This window comes from Lynx canadensis, chromosome F1, assembly GCF_007474595.2.
Source record: "Lynx canadensis isolate LIC74 chromosome F1, mLynCan4.pri.v2, whole genome shotgun sequence".
In the NCBI taxonomy this organism is placed as follows: Eukaryota; Metazoa; Chordata; class Mammalia; order Carnivora; family Felidae; genus Lynx; species Lynx canadensis.
In genome coordinates, this window is record NC_044319.2 from 13257697 (window position 1) to 13275552 (window position 17856).

Consider the following 17856-nt stretch of genomic DNA (forward strand, 5'->3'; position numbering starts at 1 on the left):
TCTTGTATCTATAGATAGAAAATGTCTGCAGCTTATTAATATCCATCTTGGATGCCTTCCTCTCAAAAGAAAAGACTGTTATAATTCGGGCTTTACTCACCCTTCGAAGACTTTTAGGCAAACTGGACAAGGTGACCTACTCTTCTTTGTGTATTAGGATTGCTTCCAGCTACTGCCCTCTGATGGATCACGTGAGTTACAGTTACATACGTGACATCATTCGGTTTTATAGATAAGCTGAAGGCCCAGAAGATAGTCATTTTGTGCAGAAGCAACCATCTTTTCCAGAGATAACAATATGAGTCAAAGAAGTACAATCTTTCTCTATATAGTTATATACATATAAAACTAACCCGTGAGGACCTGGAAAAGTCGGCCCATAAGAAAAGAGAAGCAAAAAATAGCCTCTGTCTTTGCATGAAAGAGGAATTGTAGCTCAGTAGCTGTATCTCGGCTAACCCTGGGTCTGGATTCCCTGGGTTCAAATCCCTGTTCTGCCTCTTATGAGCTGTGAAATGTTGAGCAGGTGATTTAGTCTCTTAATGTTCCAGCCTCTCCACCTATAAAATAGAGAGAGTGGCACGTGTATTATGGGCATTAGAGATGACGGGTACAATGCCCCAAATGTGTTAGTTATTATCATATAAAACTCTAAGTAAAGGGTCTTTCATCAAAAAGTTGTGCATTTTGAAAATTCTCATTTTGTATAGTAAATGTGTTCCAGAAAAGTTGGGTGAAAGCAAGATATTTTAATAAGCAACAACACTTTGGTATGCCATGGAGAATCTATTTATTTTTAAACACTTCTATGAGTTGTTTGTGAACCAGAGAATTATTTCGTAGAAAATTATTTTGCCAAAATTTATAGGCTCTTAATTATTCAGGTTTCATTGAAGAAGGGCACAGATTATTATAAAAAAAGAATAAATTTAGTGGCAAAAATTATTTTCATAAGGACATAGTAATAATAATGGTAAATGGATTTATTGAGCATTTACTAAGTACCAATCACTATTCTAAGGGATTTACATGGACTACCTCATATAATTCTCTAAACAACTCTATTACTATTATCCAGTTTACATGTAAGGAAAATAAAGCAAAGAGAAATGAATATTTGGCCAAGTTCACACAGCTAATAAGTAGTGGGAATGTCCATGTAATAAATTATTTTCAAAATGAAATCACTTGGGAAAAAAAAAAACTAAACTAAACTAAACTAAACTAAACTAAATAAATAAATAATCAAACCAAACCAAATGAAAAGAGGCAAAATCAGAGAGGAAAGTACCAAATATCGATTTACCCTAAGTCATCCCTCGGACATAGAGTATTTGAAAACTACTGGATATCAATGAAACTATGACACTATGTGTCTCCATTTTTTTTTTATTTTTTTTTTATGTTTATTTATTTTTGAGACAGAGAGAGACAGAGCATGAACGGGGGAGGGTCAGAGAGAGGGAGACACAGAATCTGAAACAGGCTCCAGGCTCTGAGCCCGACGCGGGGCTCGAACTCACGGACCGCGAGATCATGACCTGAGCCGAAGTTGGCCGCTTAACCAACTGAGCCACCCAGGCACCCCACTATGTGTCTCCATTTTAAAAGAAAAGAATAATTTGCTCAAGCTTAATCTATGGGGAATAAAAACAGGATTTCATCAGGTGTGGGGCACTAAAAGCTCTTTCCACTGGTCCAGATAGGCTTTCAATGGTTAGCATATCTTCCTGTAGACTAAGGATACAACAGGTAACCCACAGATGAATGCACTTTGTGGGTGTGTTACATTTGGCTGTCATTTTATATCATTTGTGTTACATTTAGACTGTTGTCTGAGTCCATTATTTTTAAACTGGGAGATTTCTCCAGAAATCTGAATTGTAAATGAAATACCAGAAGATTTGAGAATACTGGAGCCCACAAACCCATTTGGCAACAGTCTGCAGGAGCTTGGTGCCCTCTCTGAGACAGGCCCGAGCCCTCTGCTTCAAGCCCCCCTCCTCTCCCTGCTACCTGCTTTGCTTGTTTACATCAGCTTCCTAGCCCTAAGGACATGACTTGATGACCATTGCTTTAGGTTTGAGCTTTGATCCACATTTGTTACCTCCGGGAAGGAACATACAAAGCCACATTAGCCATTTGTATTTTGCTGGGAATATATCTAATATATTTCTGAAAACAGAAAGGAAAAGCAGTTAATGAAATCATGAACAAAAACTGGGAAGTGATACGATATTTTTAAAGATTAACCTCTTCTCTGACTTGCAGTTTTTCTCTCCTAGCTTTTTATAATCCCAAAACCCTCCTATTTGGCATAAGCAAGCTCTTAGAAACCTGGTTCTTATGCCAATATGCAAAGAGTTCCCATTGGTATTCACCAGTAATCTGCAAAGGCCTACAGCCTTTGAATGCACCATGGTTACTTTAAGCACCTTTATAGAAATTACTTCCAGGTTATACAGATTATTCCAATTTGTATTTTTAGAACGTTCTTAAATACCGTCTTCCTGAATTTAAGAAACACTTTTCACAGGGAATTTTCATAATGCATCTGAATTTGAGTAAGCGAATCTTTATTTTCCAATCAGAAAAAAGCTGACTACTTAGACTGAGATGAATCTTTTCTAGAAATAAATGATAATTATAATTATATATATGTATGTATGTACATATATCTACATGGTATATATACACATATAGTATATATACATGTAAATATATTTAAACATATATACACAAGTGTGAGATATGTATCTCCCACTGCTTAAAGAAAAAAGCCTTAGTAATATCCTCATATGTGACCTTTCTCTGTGTGCATATTGTAGAGTAATGAAGGCATTCGGAGTATGGCCATTCGACACTTTGGTGAATTACTCAGGGACATGAGTCATTACATGTGGATGCTAAATGATGTGGTTCTTGGAGGCTTGGTGCCCCTGATCCTGTTTTTGGAGGACACAGATATCAGTGTAGTTAAAGTAAGTCCTGTGATCTCATTTTTCCTAGTTTTGCAGAGAATCATAGTGTTTTTGGTAACATCAGACGAGCAGATCCTCAGTGACCTTTTTCTGCTTCACAGGCATGTAGACATACATTAACAATCTGTACCTCAGAATTAAACTGGTCAACATCTTATTTGCTCAAAGACAAGTATTACAATTTTGAGCTGGTGGTGCTCAACATCTGTAACAATCTTGTAAGTAACCCCACAATGTGTACTACCTTAGGAGTTCTAGAAATAACTTGAAAGGAGACCCAAAGTGATGAAAGGTGTGGCAGGGACAAGAGTGGACCCTGGAGAAGGAATGTGAAGAAAAGATAAGACATGAATAGTTACAAGCCAGGGCTTAAGACCAGAAAAAAATTAAATTTTCTGCTTCTTCCCCAACATGGATCGCCTCTGATTATCTTTCTCCAACCCACTTACTTTGAGCTACGGATGGTGATAAACGTAGGAACAGCATTTCAGATCACCAGAAGCAAAACTGGAGTTACTTTGTCATCATCTTAATGAGCTGGTGTTCTGGAAACCAGCATGAATTGCAGCAATAGACAAGTGGGGCTGGAAGAATGCTACGCAAAAGTTGGAAACACAAAGTTGGGCTTAGGAATCATATAATAAACTGAATAACATCTCCAAACAAAAGGGTAAAGTGTATACATAGAAATCTCCAAGGTCCTAATTTGGTATAAGCAACCAAGCTCTTTTTTCTGGAAGCCTCTCTAGAAGAAACATGCTTTTGCCAATGACTGAGATTCCCCCCCCCCCCATTTTATTTTCAGCTTGTTTCTCATGAGAACTACATTACAGATTTGATATCTGACACCTTGGGGTTCCTGAGAAGCTCCCGAATATATCTGAGGAAAGCATCAGTTATTTTAATTGGTAAATAAAATTCAATTCTCATTTTTTAATTTGCCTTACAAGGTACAGAATGGGGTAGCAGCTGGAAGTCTTTCTTAAAAAAATACAAATTTTCTTGGTTTATGAGGGGCAGCACCTGCCATGGTGGTATCTATTAATCAAAGTTAGATATGTGATGAGAATAGAGTTCTATTTGCTAACACAGTAAGTATTATTATACAAAGTGCATTCAACAGGATGAATTTCAGATTTTAAGATGGTGGCAAACCATTGCTAATTCTTCCCCTTCACTGCCTAAAAATCTACCCAAAGAGCAAGAAGAATATAAAAAATACAAATACCATCTTCAATAAAACAGGACAACTGTAACTACAAATTACAGATGAGGAAATGCTACTGAATCCAATAAAGTTCTTTCAGAAGTGTTGTGGGGGGAGGGGAGGTGCAGGAAGATTCTAACAGAGGACAACTAAAGTTTTCGATCTTGTACAAACCTGACCAAACAGGGGTTTTGTCCCCCCTCACTAGTTTGTTACCATAAAGATCAAAATTAATAAACCTTTATTTGGAATGACAGGAAGTGAGTTCCCTGTTTGGTAGTGGGATCTTCCCTTGACCCTATTTAGCATCATGGAGTAGCAGGGGCACCCAGGACTGAGGAAATAGTCATGTCAGTCGGACTTGTAGAGAGGAGTCTGTCAGTCAGCGAAGGTAGAAGACAAATCAAACCAGGCTCATCACTAGAGCTCACAATCTCTCTGGGGCTTAGAGGAGCAACGCAACACAAACGTGCAGAAAATCCTGTGTCATAAGAACTTTATTTCAAACCGGAAAGAGCTCCTATCCTGAATTCTACCCTGGAACTTTCTGCAAACAGTCCTCTATAACTAATATTGCAAGATCCCAAAATAAATAATTGAAAAAGGCATTATCTTTCTACAGAGGTATTTCCATGGGGAAAATGGAGGACAAAAAAAAATTAGAAAATGTTTCTACAGACCAGATAAAAACCATGATATATATTTCTGTGAACCCAAAACTTTGTTATGTAAAGATCTAAGGTATAATGTCAACACACGAGCAGTATATGATAGGAGAACGGGAGCACAGGAAAAATCAGCTTTCAAAGAATGGGGGGAAAGCGTAAGAAAAAAACTATATAACCATTAGTACACTATAACCAGCAGAAGAGAAAATATAGATTGTTGAGAACCTTAGGAAGGAAGGAACAACAGGTACAGGGTTGAGAAATGCTAGCAAGAGGAATGAAAACCGGCAAGAAACAGTTTGAAAAGCTAAGGGACAATGAGCAATCCAGAAGATAGATAAAAGAAATGCCAACTATGCATAAATATCCCTGAAGAAGAAAAATGATTAGGGGCGCCTGGGTGGCTCAGGCAGTTAAGCATCCAAATTCGGCTCAGGTTATGTTCTCATGGCTGGTGAGTTAGAGCCCCGTGTCAGGCTCTCTGCGGTCAGCTCAGAGTCTGGAGCCTGCTTTGGATTCTGTGTCTCCCTCTCTCTCTGCCCCTCCCCGATTCGCATTCTGTCTCTGTCTCTGTCTCTCTCTCTCAAAAATAAATAAATATTAAAAAAATTAAAAAAATTTTTAAAAGAAAATGATTAGAGCAAAAAGGCGTTCATTCCAAAGGTATGACTTAAGGGGCTCCTGGGTGGCTCAGTCGGTTAAGCATCCAACTCTCGGTTTCGGCTGAGGTCATGATCTCATGGTTTGGTTAAGTTTGAGCCCCACGTCAGGCTCTGCCTTGACAGTGCAGAGCCTGCTTGGGATTCTCTCTCTCTCCCTCTGTCTCTGCCCCTCCCCTGCTCATGCTCTCTGTCTCTCTCAAAATAAATAAACTTAAAAAAAAGGTATAATTTAAGAAATAAAAGAATTAAATAAACTGAGGTTTGATAAAATGTTTTTCAAGAAACATTTTATACAGAATGCAGCATTAAGACATTTCCTAATGAAGTTATGGAACTTCACAGTTAAAGAATTCTTTGAGCATTTAGTGGGGGGAAATGTCATCTATAAGTTACAAAATAAGTAAATCTGGCCTTAGATTTCTCCACTTCGGTATTCAACCCTAAAATAAAGTAGAATAGTGCCTACAAAATCCTAAATGGAATGAAAAGAAGAGAGAGGAAAGAAGAAGGAAGGGAAAAGGAGAGAGCAGCAAAAAGGGGGGAAGGAAGAAAAGAAAAAGAAATAAGAGTCCCGGGGGGCGGGTGGGAGATAAGTGAGGGAGGAAGGAATGAAAGAAGTGTGGACAGATGAAAGGAAGGAAGGGAGATGGAAAAAGAAACTACAATGTGTGCAATATTTCAATGGAAAAAAAAAAACCTTGCAAGTATTACTGAAAGACACAAAGAAGATCTGAAAAAATAGAAGGGTATAAACCAAATTTTGGGAAAGAAAGAATCAAATTTTAAAATGTGCCAATTCTGGGGTGCCTGGGTGGCTCAGTCCATTGAGCGTCCAACTCTTGATTTCAGCTCAGTTCATGACCTCAGAGTGGTGAATCCAAGCCCCACGTCGGGCTCGACAGAGCCTGCTTGGGATTCGCTCTCTCCCTTTCTCCCTGTCCCTTCCCCCCTCTCTAAAATAAATAAATAAACTTAAAAAAAAAAAAAAAACAAAGAAAATAAAATGTGCCAATTCTTTCCTACATGGATCTATGCATGGAATGCACTGCCAATTCGAATATCAGTATGGCTTTCTTTTTGCAAAACTGACATGTTGATTCTAAAAATAATGTGGAAAGTTAGCACGCAAGAATATCCAGGAAATTCTGACCAAGAGAAAAAAAAAAAGATGGGGCCAGGGGTGGGGGTGGGGGACTAGCTCTATCAGATATTAATACAGCTACAGTACTTAAAATCACATAGAATAAATAGACAAACAAGTAGAACAAAGTTCCATCCAGAAATAACTATCAAAACACGCAGTGTTTTAAAGTGAATCATTGGCTTTAACTAACAGGGATGAGAATATAGAATCTTCCTTAAATAGCTTCGGGACACCTGGTGAGCCATCTGGAATTTCAAAAATTATTTCATTCCTATCTTACTTACTTACTTCAAATAAATTCCAGATAGTCAAAGGCTCATATGCTAAAAATGAAACCATAATGATAAATAAAGTAGAATAGTATGGAAAAATTTATTGTATAGTCATGGGGTGGGCAAGACCTTTCTAAAGTAAAGGTCAAAATCTAGGAACCATGAGGAAAAGATTGATAAACTATGAAAAAAAAGTAAATACTTCTGCAGGGCAAAACCACTATAAACAGTCAGAACCCAAATTGAGATGATACCACAAATGAAGGGTGAGTTCTCACTGTCCGAAGATTCTTTATAAATCCATAAGAAAAGACAAGAAATTCCTAAAAATTCCCATTATTGGCATAGAATTCTGTACAAAATAGCTGACATTTAATAAAATAAAATTAAAAAAAAAACAGACATATAGAAAGAATTTTTTAATGCAAGAAAAAACCAAACAGTGGAAATAGAATCCAGGATATACAATTCTTGAATGAGCTTTAAAATAGAAATTATAAATGTGTTTAAAAGATTAATAAAATGGAATGCATAATTCAGTGGGTAAAATTAACAGCAGATTAGAAAGACCTGAAAAGAGACTTTGAGAATTAGATCTGTCAGAACAAAATATTCAGCTTCAAGATCAAAGTTTGAAGAGATAAGAGTGGAAAATAGGAAAAGAGCATAAGAGTATGAGACATGGTGAAAAGGTGAGAAATACACATCCATAAGGAGAGAGGAAGAAGAATGAGACAAAAATATTTGAAGGGTAAAGGCCAAGAATTTTCCAAAACTGAAATAAGGTAATAACAAGAAATAACACATCTAGGTTTGTAAAAGGAAAATAAAACTTTTAAAATATGTAGATAAATAATTGTATTTAAAAATATTTAGAACACTGGAAGGAATTCAGAAAAATTGTTTGAATTAATACATAAATTTAGCAAGCTTTCTAGACACAGCATCAAAATACAAAGATCAGTCAGATTTCTATATACTAAGAATAAACCATCGGGAAATCAAATTTTTGAAAATGCCTAATACAATAGCACCAAAAAATCCTGAAATAACTCAAAATAAAACTACAGAAAGATGCCCAAGATGGGTACGCAGAAAACCAGAAAACCCTGAGACAATTTTTAGAAACTTAGATATATAATGTTGGTGGACTAAAGGATCAGAGAGTATGGTACCTTCGACTCTTCCCCAAACTGATCTGTAAATTCAGTGCAATCCCAAACAAAATCTCACCAGGGGCTCTGAGTGTGAGTGTGTGTGTGTGTGTGTGTGTGTGTGTGTGTGTATGTGTGTGTCTGCGTGTGAAATGAGACAAGCTGATTCTAAATTTTACATGAAAATGTAATGGTTTGAGAATAGCCAAGATGATTTAAGGAAGAACCACAACGTTGAAAACTTATACTACTGGGTAGATATCAGGACACAGTAAACACTAAGGTAATGTGGCAGTGGCATTGTGATCGAATGAAGTCAAGACAATACCCCCCCCCCGCCCCCGCCACACACACAATTATGATACAAGTGACCCTGCACAGCAATAGGGAAAGGACAGTGTTTGCTTTAACGGTTCTGGGTTAATCACACAGGGATATAAAAAATATCTTGACTCCTATTTTATGCAATATAATTACAGTTGGATCTACAATCCAAAAGTGTAAGAGGTAACACAATAAAGCTTCTAGAAGTAAATACTGAGTAGTAGGATATCAGGATGACCTTGAGACAGCAAAGGTTTCTTATAAGGACCCCAAAATTCACTAACCATAAATAAAAAGATGGTGAACTGGACTACATTAAAATTAAAGACTTCTGTTTATTAAAAAAAAAAAAAAAAAATGGAAAAGTTTAGCCCCAAAGCAGGAGAAGAATTTGTAAGGCATGTAACATTTAAAAAGATTAGTACCCAGAATAAAAACGCCTACAAATATATAAGTAAAAGACAACTCAATATAAAAACAGGCAAGGGACTTGTCAGAACAGGCATTTTACAAAAGAAATATAAAAGTGGCCAATAAACACTATATAAAATTCTTATTAATCATGACCAAAACAGCAAAGAAAATCACAGTGTGATGCCACCAAATCCATGAGAATAACTGAAAGGAAAAAGACTAACAATGTCAAGTGGTAGGAGGCAAAGCAATGGAAATGTTCATAGTTACGGGTGGGAGTGAAAATTGATACAACCACTTTGGAAACTGTTTAACAGTAACGATTAAAGGGGAAGATAAGCATATCCCTTAGCCAATAAGTCTTCTGCTAGCTACATACCAAACATTAATGTGTACAAATGCATACCAAAATTCATGTACAAGAATGCCCATGATAATATCATTATTCGTATAGCCTCAAATTGTTCAGCAGCAGCAGAATGGATTTTTTTAAATGCTGCATTCATAAGATGGAGTATCACATAACAGCGTTCAGCAAACTTTTTCTGTAAAGGAACAGATAGTAATTGTTTTAAAATATGAGTACTGTCTGGTCTCTGTCAAAACTACTCAGCTCTGCCATAAAAGTAGAATGGATAAAAGTAGCAATGGATAATACGTAAGTATATGAGCCAATGAGCTTGGCTTTGTTCCAAGAAAACTTTATTTGCCAACTCCTGATATGTAGCAGTGGAAATGAGTGAACTATTGCTTCATTAAAGAAGTTGGATGAATCTCCCAATAATGCTCAACAACAAGTTGAGCTAAAGAATAATCTAAGGGGTGGGGGAGGAGATTGGGAAGGGCATGCCAGAGACTTCTGGAATGGTAGCAGTTTTTCTATTTAATGACCTAAGTGGAGCTAGAAATGTTCTCAGTAATCATGCACTGAGCTGTGCCAATATGATTTATGCACATTGATACACATAAATATATCTCCATAAAAAGTATCATTAAATAATAATTATTTGAAAGCACTAAAAGGTGTTCCAAGGATAATCTTAAGACACGGTTTGCTTTGAGGAAAGCTATGGAGGCAGCTAGATTAGAGGATGCATTTCCACAATGTATTTTGGGGTCACTCTAATACTACTTTGTGCGTAGGGTACTTGGCAAAATCAGGTGGCCATTTACTGCTCAGAGATGAAATTGAAGTCATGCTTGAAGGTAAGTGTTGAAGTTATAATGAAATCTGTATGTATGAGTTATGTATAAGTCTAAATGAATTCACTGTCTGTGATTCAATTCACATATGTGTTCTATAATGGTGCCAGGGACGGGAGGAGGGTGGTAGGGAGGAATCAATGGAAAAACTAGGTTAAAGGGTATCTTTTTTCTTTTCTTTTCTCTTCTCTTCTTTTATTTCTTTTCTTTTCTTTTTTCTTTTCTTTTCTCTTCTTTTCTTTTTTTTCTCTTTTCTTCTCTTTTTTTCTTTTCTTTCTTCTCTTCTCTTTCTTTTCTTTTCTTTTCTTTTCTTTTCTTTTCTTTTCTTTTCTTTTCTTTTCTTTTTCTTCCTTTCCCTTTTCTGCTTCCCTTTCCTCCCTTCCGTTCCCTCCCCTTTCTCCACTTGCACCGGAGAGAATTAAGGAACAGTGTTTGCTCTCAAGATGTCCGAACTTTGGCATCTCTCTCTTAGCCTCTATTTCCTCATCAGGATCAGATTTACAAACAGGTGGGATAGAAAATAGGGTGGCAGCTTCCCTCCCTTCCGTGTGTGTGTGTGTGTGTGTGTGTGTGTGTGTGTGTGTGCGTGTGTGTGTAATAGACTTTATTTTTTAAAGCAGTTTTAGATTTACAGCAAAATTGACAGGAAGGTACAGAGATTTCCTATATACCTCCTGCCCTCACAATGTTGCACAGCCTCCCCCACCATCAACGTCTCCCCCACTCCAGATGTTTGTTACAACTGATAAACCGACATCGACACATTATGATCTTCCTTTTTTATTCCCTCATTCCCCCCATTCACTCATTTCTTCAATACCTACCTGTGGACAACCTGCAAATGCTAAGCCCTGTAATTCTACCTCCGTGTCCTCAGAATCTTCTTTCTCTCCCCCTTCTCTTCCTGCTCCTTCTCCTCCCTTTTCCACATCTGTCCTCCCCTCCCCCCACCATTTCTTCTTGTTAAGAAGAAAATAACTCCCACAAGCCTGGTGTCTGGATATAATGACATTAGCCTTTTGGTATATGTATTATCTCAGATATTTTTAAAGAATATAAGCTATTATATATTTACTTTTTGAATTATCAAAAAGTGTAACTTTCTCATTTCCTCATATATTCATGCCAATATTCATATATTCATGCCAAGAAACAGGGGTTTGCATCATCGTAGTAATATGTGTGTGCCATTTCATTTTATGATATGACGGATTTTTACATGGTTCTCTGTTGATGAATGTTTAGACAGATTCCAACTTTTCTCATTATTATGAGTACTACTGAGCCTCTTGATGAATATATATTTATGCCATGTAGCAGAATGCTTAGCACATGACAGGCACTCAGTCAATGTTTAGTGAGAATTCCTATTTTTCTTTTAATGAGGTCTGGTGGGGATAGCAGGTATAACTTCCTGGCTGCTTCTAGCCAAAATAGTGAAATTTAAGGGTGGAGAGGAGAGAAGGAGAGACTCTGTGAGACATGGTGTTTGTTCAGGGTTCGAGCTTCTCGACCACGAAAGAGACGTCTTGAACTAAAGGTTCTTCTGCTCTTAACAGCTATTGACAGAGTGCTTTGGGATGAAGATCCCATCATCAGGCAGTTGGCAGAAATCACCCACAAAATTTTTAAGGAAATAGCCCATAGACTGACGTCCTCACATGTTAAACAAACCTTCCGAAGATTATTTCACTTCATCTGTATAAAAAAATTGAAGCCTCTTTACAATTATAACTGGCCCAACAACCTGGCCAGCAGTCCTATGAAGATTAAGGAAACCGATGGTGACAAGGAAGGACTTACCGATGAGAATTATGTATACATGTTTGTAAAGAATGAGACTTGAAGAACTTCCCAGAAGAGGAATGATTTTCCTTTCCCACCTGATAACTTGAGTCTATAGGTACGTGCTTTTCTGAAGGATGCTGGAAGCCTTTCCTGTCACTTCTTAACTCTCTATTCAAATAGAGAAATCTATTGCTTCTTTATGTTTGATGCTGAGCAGAGAGTTCACCTCATCAAATCCGCTAATAAAATTGAAAAATCATATAAGCAAAACATTTGATGAGAAGCTCTTGATTTTGATCAAATCAACCTGCGTCTACTGAACACCTTCCAAGTACCAGGCACGATGGTAGGCGGTGGGGACATCTGGATGATATAAACAGGGTTTCTGTTCTCAGGAGAGTCACAGCATGGCTGTTTCCATCCTGCTTGGGCAAATGCTGCCCAGGGCAGTTTCAAAAAGGAAGGAACGGAACTTGCACTGCAGGACGAAGGGGAGCCCCTGTATTCTTGCATTCTTGTTGGAGACACTGAGGCAAGAAGAGTGTTGGGGGAGAGCTAGAGACTTTGTTAAGGACACAGGCGGGCAAGGAAAGAGTGGGGAGAGTTGAGGCCTGAGGGGAAGATGATGCTGTGCCCATCACTTTAAACTTTTTGAAATGAAAATAGGATAACCCGTCCTAGTTAGTGGTGACCATTGCCCTCAGGATCTGGTGTCCCGCCATCCTGACCCATCAGAAAGTCCTCAATGGTCTTGCCTGACCTGTTGCTTGGGCTCATCTTTCATTCCCCTCACCGTACCTCCCTCCCACCCTGTGCTCCCTCTCTGGCATCAACCCCTCCAGCCGCAGGAAACTACCGGTAACCCCTATGGTTCAGGTGTTGTGTCTTTGTAATGTGTCAACTCGCAACGCTCGCACATTTCCACTGCTTCGTGGGCCCACCGCACTGGTGTGGGGTAGCAGTCACTGCATATGCCCTGGGGTCCTCCTTCCACCTCTCTGACTTCTAGCCAGTGGGTTTAGTTCCATTGACAAAGGACACCAGCTTCTCCTGTGGGACAGCCATGGACGGTAGAAGCCATAGGAGACTACCGCCGCTCCTAGACTGTGGGTTCTACCCCGTCCTTGCTGTCCTACTTTACACCCCCCCTTCCCTTCCCAACCGCATTGAGCTTGAGACTTCAAGCTTGGCATCAATGTGAAGACGACAGTCTTGCAGAGACTACGTCCCCCATGGTTGCTTGCAGTCACATCCTTGGTCGTGCCTCTCTAATTCAACCCTGACCCGTGTATGGGAGATGCCCTTTCCAGGCCCCTTTGGAGTGTTGCTCCTGTGTTTTGCCTTAATGCTCTGTGTGCTCTCGTTGCATTTACCAGCTTGTAGTGAAATTATTGCTTTTTTTCTCTTCCTGCCCCACAACATTGAAGTTTCTTAAAGGTAAATGCTGTATCTTACGCCTGGTGGAGTACTCTAGAGCCCCGCGGTGCCTGGCACGGGATGAATGCTCAGTGAACGCATGCCAATGAATGAAGTGCTAACAGGACATGTTGCCCTCACGCTTCAGTAAGAATTTTCAGATATTAATAAGCGTTGGTTAATATTAAACATAATGAAAGAATGGATACTTTTAATTTACTCCTTAGTCCATATTACTTCATTCTTACCCAGATGTTCCAGACCTCACTTCTCAAAATCAAAGCAACTTCCTTTCCCACCTTTAAGCGAGCAGGATACCTAGTGTGGTAGGCTACATAATAACCCTCCTAACGATATCCAATTCCTGATCCCCAGAATCTGCGAATATTTTACCTTCCGTGGCAAAAGGAGCTTTACAAACATGATCAATTAAAGGATCTTGAGGTGAGGAGATTAGCCTGGATTATCCAGGTAGGCCAAATATAATTATAGGTTCTTTATAAGAACAAAACGGGAGGCCAGAGAGGAAAGAGATTTTTGGAGATGCAACACCCTTGCTTTGAAGCTGGAGGTAGGGACCAGAAACCAAGGAAGGCAACTCTAGAAGCTTAAAAAGGCAAGGGAATGGATTCCCTCCCAGAGCCTCCAGAGGGAGCACAATGCTACCAACACCTTGATTTTGTTCCCAGTGAAACGCATTTTGGACACCTGAACCCCCAAACTGTAAGACAATAAGTTGATGCTGTTTTAAGCCACTACATTTGGCAGAGCAGAAATAGGAAACTAAGATACCTAGATTTCTATGAAACAAAGCAAACCAAAGTAAACTCTAACTCTCCCCACTCAAACACACACGCACACACACGTACGCACACAGACAGCAATGAGTATAATGGACCTTACGCAAATGTCGAGGTTTCTGTAAAATATCTGATATTCTGTGCTATTTATACATTAGACATGCTCTTCGAAGTCCATTAGGCCACCCCATCCTCACACCCAACTGACACTATAGCCTCTTCATCATCTCCCGGCTCTCTCTCCACTTTCTCCCTCCCATCTCTTCTCCCCACCCCGCCGCCCACCACCCTGAATTCCTTGACTTCCCAGGAACCATGAGCTCTTTTCACTTTGTTGTAAAACAGTTGGCTCTCCACAGGTTCCAACTCTAGCCTGAATTTCCATATGCTCTGAAGACATAAAGGCCTTCTTGCAAAACGTCCTATTTTCCTGAGGTCCAATTGTGATTCTAAATAAATAGCACATTCCCTGCTGGCACATGTCTGTGTTACTGCCATTTTCAAAAATTTTAATAATTCTTGCAGGCTTCCCCATGGCAATCATGAATGTGACCTTTGGTGCTGTGCAGAACATGGCCACCATCCTGGAATAATCACCCCTCACTCTCTGCTCTCCAGGGCCACTGGCTTTCTCATCTCTGTGTGACCCATGCATTAGGGCCTGCGCTCATGCTCTTCCTGTGCCTGAAACACATCATCACCTAGCCAGTTAGTACCCATCTTTCTTTCTTTCTTTTTTTTAATGTTTATTTATTTTTGAGGGAGAGAGAGAGAAGAGGAAAGGCAGAGAGAGAGGGAGACAGAGGATCTGAATCGGGCTCTGCAGTGACAGCAGAGAGCCCAAAGCAGGGCTCCAACTCACGAACCATGAGATCATGACCTGAGCCAAAGTTGGACGCTTAATCGTCTGAGCCACCCAGATGCCCCCCTACCCATCTTGCAAACGCCAACTCAAAATTCATGTTCACAGAACCCTCTATATGCCTCTGTAGCACTAACCACAATTACTAGAATAACTAGGGTAATAACTAGGATAATTACGGAACAAATTAATGGAAAAAAGTAATTTATTTTACAATGAGTTGCCTATGCCCTGATCCCATTGCTAAAACGTCAGCTCTGTAAGGTCATGCACCGTGTCTGCTTGGTCGCCCCTGTATCCGCCAGGGGCCTGGCACAGTGCCTTATGCATAATAATATTTAATATATATTTATCACATGGATGGATGAATGAATGAACGAATGAACACATAACCAGGTTTTCTGATACTAAGAGGCTAGATGTGTTGGTAATAATAATAATGGGAAGACTCAGCCAAAGCTTGATTAGGTACATTGTTGTCGCCCCTGGTATAAGGAATGGGCTACCATTTGTTGGATACCTACTATGTGGTCAGCATTTGTCTTATGATTATCTTAATTCATTTTCACAATAACCCTGGAAAAGGTATATTTTTGCCCCACTGTGCAGATGAGGCACTACTGTATACTCTATTAGCTTTGATGTCCATGGAGCTGGAGAGAATGTAAGTGGTCCCCGGTGAGGTCACTGTTCCAGAAAAGACCACCGGCCTCTCTTCTATGCAACAAAATGATGGTGGCACCCGGTCAGGGAAGGAAATAGCCTCCCACTGAGATACCCTCTCTAACTCTCAGTATGTTCCTGTTGCACATTCTGCCCACTTCCTTCGAACAAAATAGCGACAGAAATTGATAAAACTGAGTGGCGACTATATGCCAGACACTGTACAAGGTGCTCTATTGTACGATCCAAATTTATTCTTCCAAATATCTCAGCAGTTGACTCTTATTACTGTTTCTATTTTACCCTTTAGGAATCCAAGTCTCAGAAAGGTCGTGTAAATCGTCACCATCTTAGGGAGAGGAAGATAGAATATTTAGCCTCAGGGACTCCAGACCCAGGGATCTCAATCACTACCACATTGTATTTGCCTTTTAGGGATCGATTTTTCCCACTGGTTATAAAACCTCGTTATATATACTGGAATCACTTGGACAGTTGTTTGTTTTTAAAAATTTTTTTTAACATTTATTTATTTTTGAGAGACAGAGAGAGACAGAGTATGAGCAGGGGAGGGGCAGAGAGAGAGGGAGACACAGAATTCGAAGCAGGCTCCAGGCTCCGAGCTGTCGGCATAGAGTGGGGCTCGAACTCACAAATCGCGAGATCATGACCTGAGCTGAAGACCAACGCTTAACTGACTGAGCCACCCAGGCGCCCCATGTTCGTTTGTTTTTTAAATAACAGCAAGCTGACTTTAATCTAGACCATTTACATCAGAATCTTCCAGTCTGAGGCCTGGGCATCAATGTTTTTTAAGATTCCAGCTGGATGGGGTGCCTGGGTGGCCCAGTTGGTTAAGCGTCTGACTCTTGATTTGGGCTCAGGTCATGATCTCATGCCTCATGAGACCGAACCTCACACCAGGCTCTGTGCTTGGGATTCTCTCTCTCTCTATCTCTCTCTCTGCCCCTTCCCTGCTTTCTCTCTCTCTCTCTTTCAAAATAAACATTAAAAAAAAAAAAAGAATCCAGGTGATCTAGAGGGAAGACAATACTATAAATCAATGTTATGAGTTCATCCTGGAGACTGGATTTAGACATTTGTGTATCCCCAGCGTCCAGCACTGTGTCTGACATGCGAAGAAAAACCTTATAAAATGTATCTATGATTTATTGCGCCGTAGGAACCAATTAGACAGGAACCAGTCATTTATAAACAAACATTTGTTAAGTGTCTAGTGTAAGCAAGGCACTGTCTTGGGGAATAAGGATATAAATTAAGCATTTCCAGACACACGATTCTAATAAGATATTGCCAGTCAGTTCTTCTACAGCGCGGTGAGCAGCAGGAAAAGAGAGTCTAGTTCCCTGTAAAAAGAAAAAGTACCTAAATTCTAAGCAGAGCTCCTGTGTGGACTCGGATAGTCAGGATTCTAAACACTGACGAAGTAAAAATTAGATGTTTACTACACTTATATCAATTTGCTTACTTTCCAGCAGATTTTGCTTTCTTTGCAATATCTAAATAGACATTGATGTCGAGTTAATAGAAGGCAAATTACGCACATGGTGTTGAGGTGGAGGCAAAGATCACGTGGGCACGTCTGATGAAGAACAGAGTGTTTTGGGCAAGGAAGTATTGTGGTGGTCTTAAAACCTGGCGGCATTCAAAGCGAACCACTACTCCAAGGTCTCCCTCTCGGAATAATGATAGAAGAATCTAGACTCGCATTGAGGAGTCGTGGGGTTGAGTCTTGCGCTCTCCGCTTACTAGCTCGAAGCCTTAGGTAATGCATTTCATTTCAGGTTCTCTTGCTGTGAAATGGAGTTAATATTCCCCAGGAAACAGGATTATTATGAAGCTTTCACGGTGTAAATATAGGTGAACGCCTTAGAACGGATTGTGTTAACATAAGGCGTTGGGTCAGTAAAGGCCAAATCCCTAGAGCAGGTTTTCCCCCTTATTTGGATCCCTGAGAGTGGTGGTTATTCCTGGAAGCCTCTCAGCTGGGAGAGACGTTCTCTCCATGCACCTTCCCTCTGTTCACACCCCTCCCTCCATCCTCAGCTATTCAGGCTGCAGGGACTAAGAGAACGTATGGCTGGGTGATCTTTCGCAGCCGAGCCCCCTCCCTGGATTGTGCGCTGTCCGTTGGCCTCTCACTGATTTGGGGGTCACCACTAGAAGTCTTGCTCCTTTTGTCGGATCCCCCAGAGAAAACCCAGGCACGTCATTCTCCTGAGAAGTCTTCAGTGAGTCCTTGTTCTCAGCGTGAAATTCTAACTCCTGAGTTTGGCA

At 39.8% G+C, this 17856-nt stretch overlaps 1 protein-coding gene across 1 annotated transcript in view; it reads left to right on the plus strand.

Annotated features, from left to right (window-relative positions):
• Positions 1-11875, plus strand: part of MROH9 (maestro heat like repeat family member 9) — an 80394-nt gene extending 68519 nt beyond the window's left edge. Inside the window, exons 15-20 of the mRNA XM_030303177.1 lie at positions 15-191; positions 2829-2981; positions 3083-3199; positions 3787-3889; positions 9970-10032; positions 11589-11875. Coding sequence (XP_030159037.1) covers positions 15-191; positions 2829-2981; positions 3083-3199; positions 3787-3889; positions 9970-10032; positions 11589-11875 — 900 coding nt within the window. The remainder of the gene's footprint in view (positions 1-14; positions 192-2828; positions 2982-3082; positions 3200-3786; positions 3890-9969; positions 10033-11588) is intronic.
• The last annotated feature ends 5981 nt before the right edge of the window (positions 11876-17856 follow it).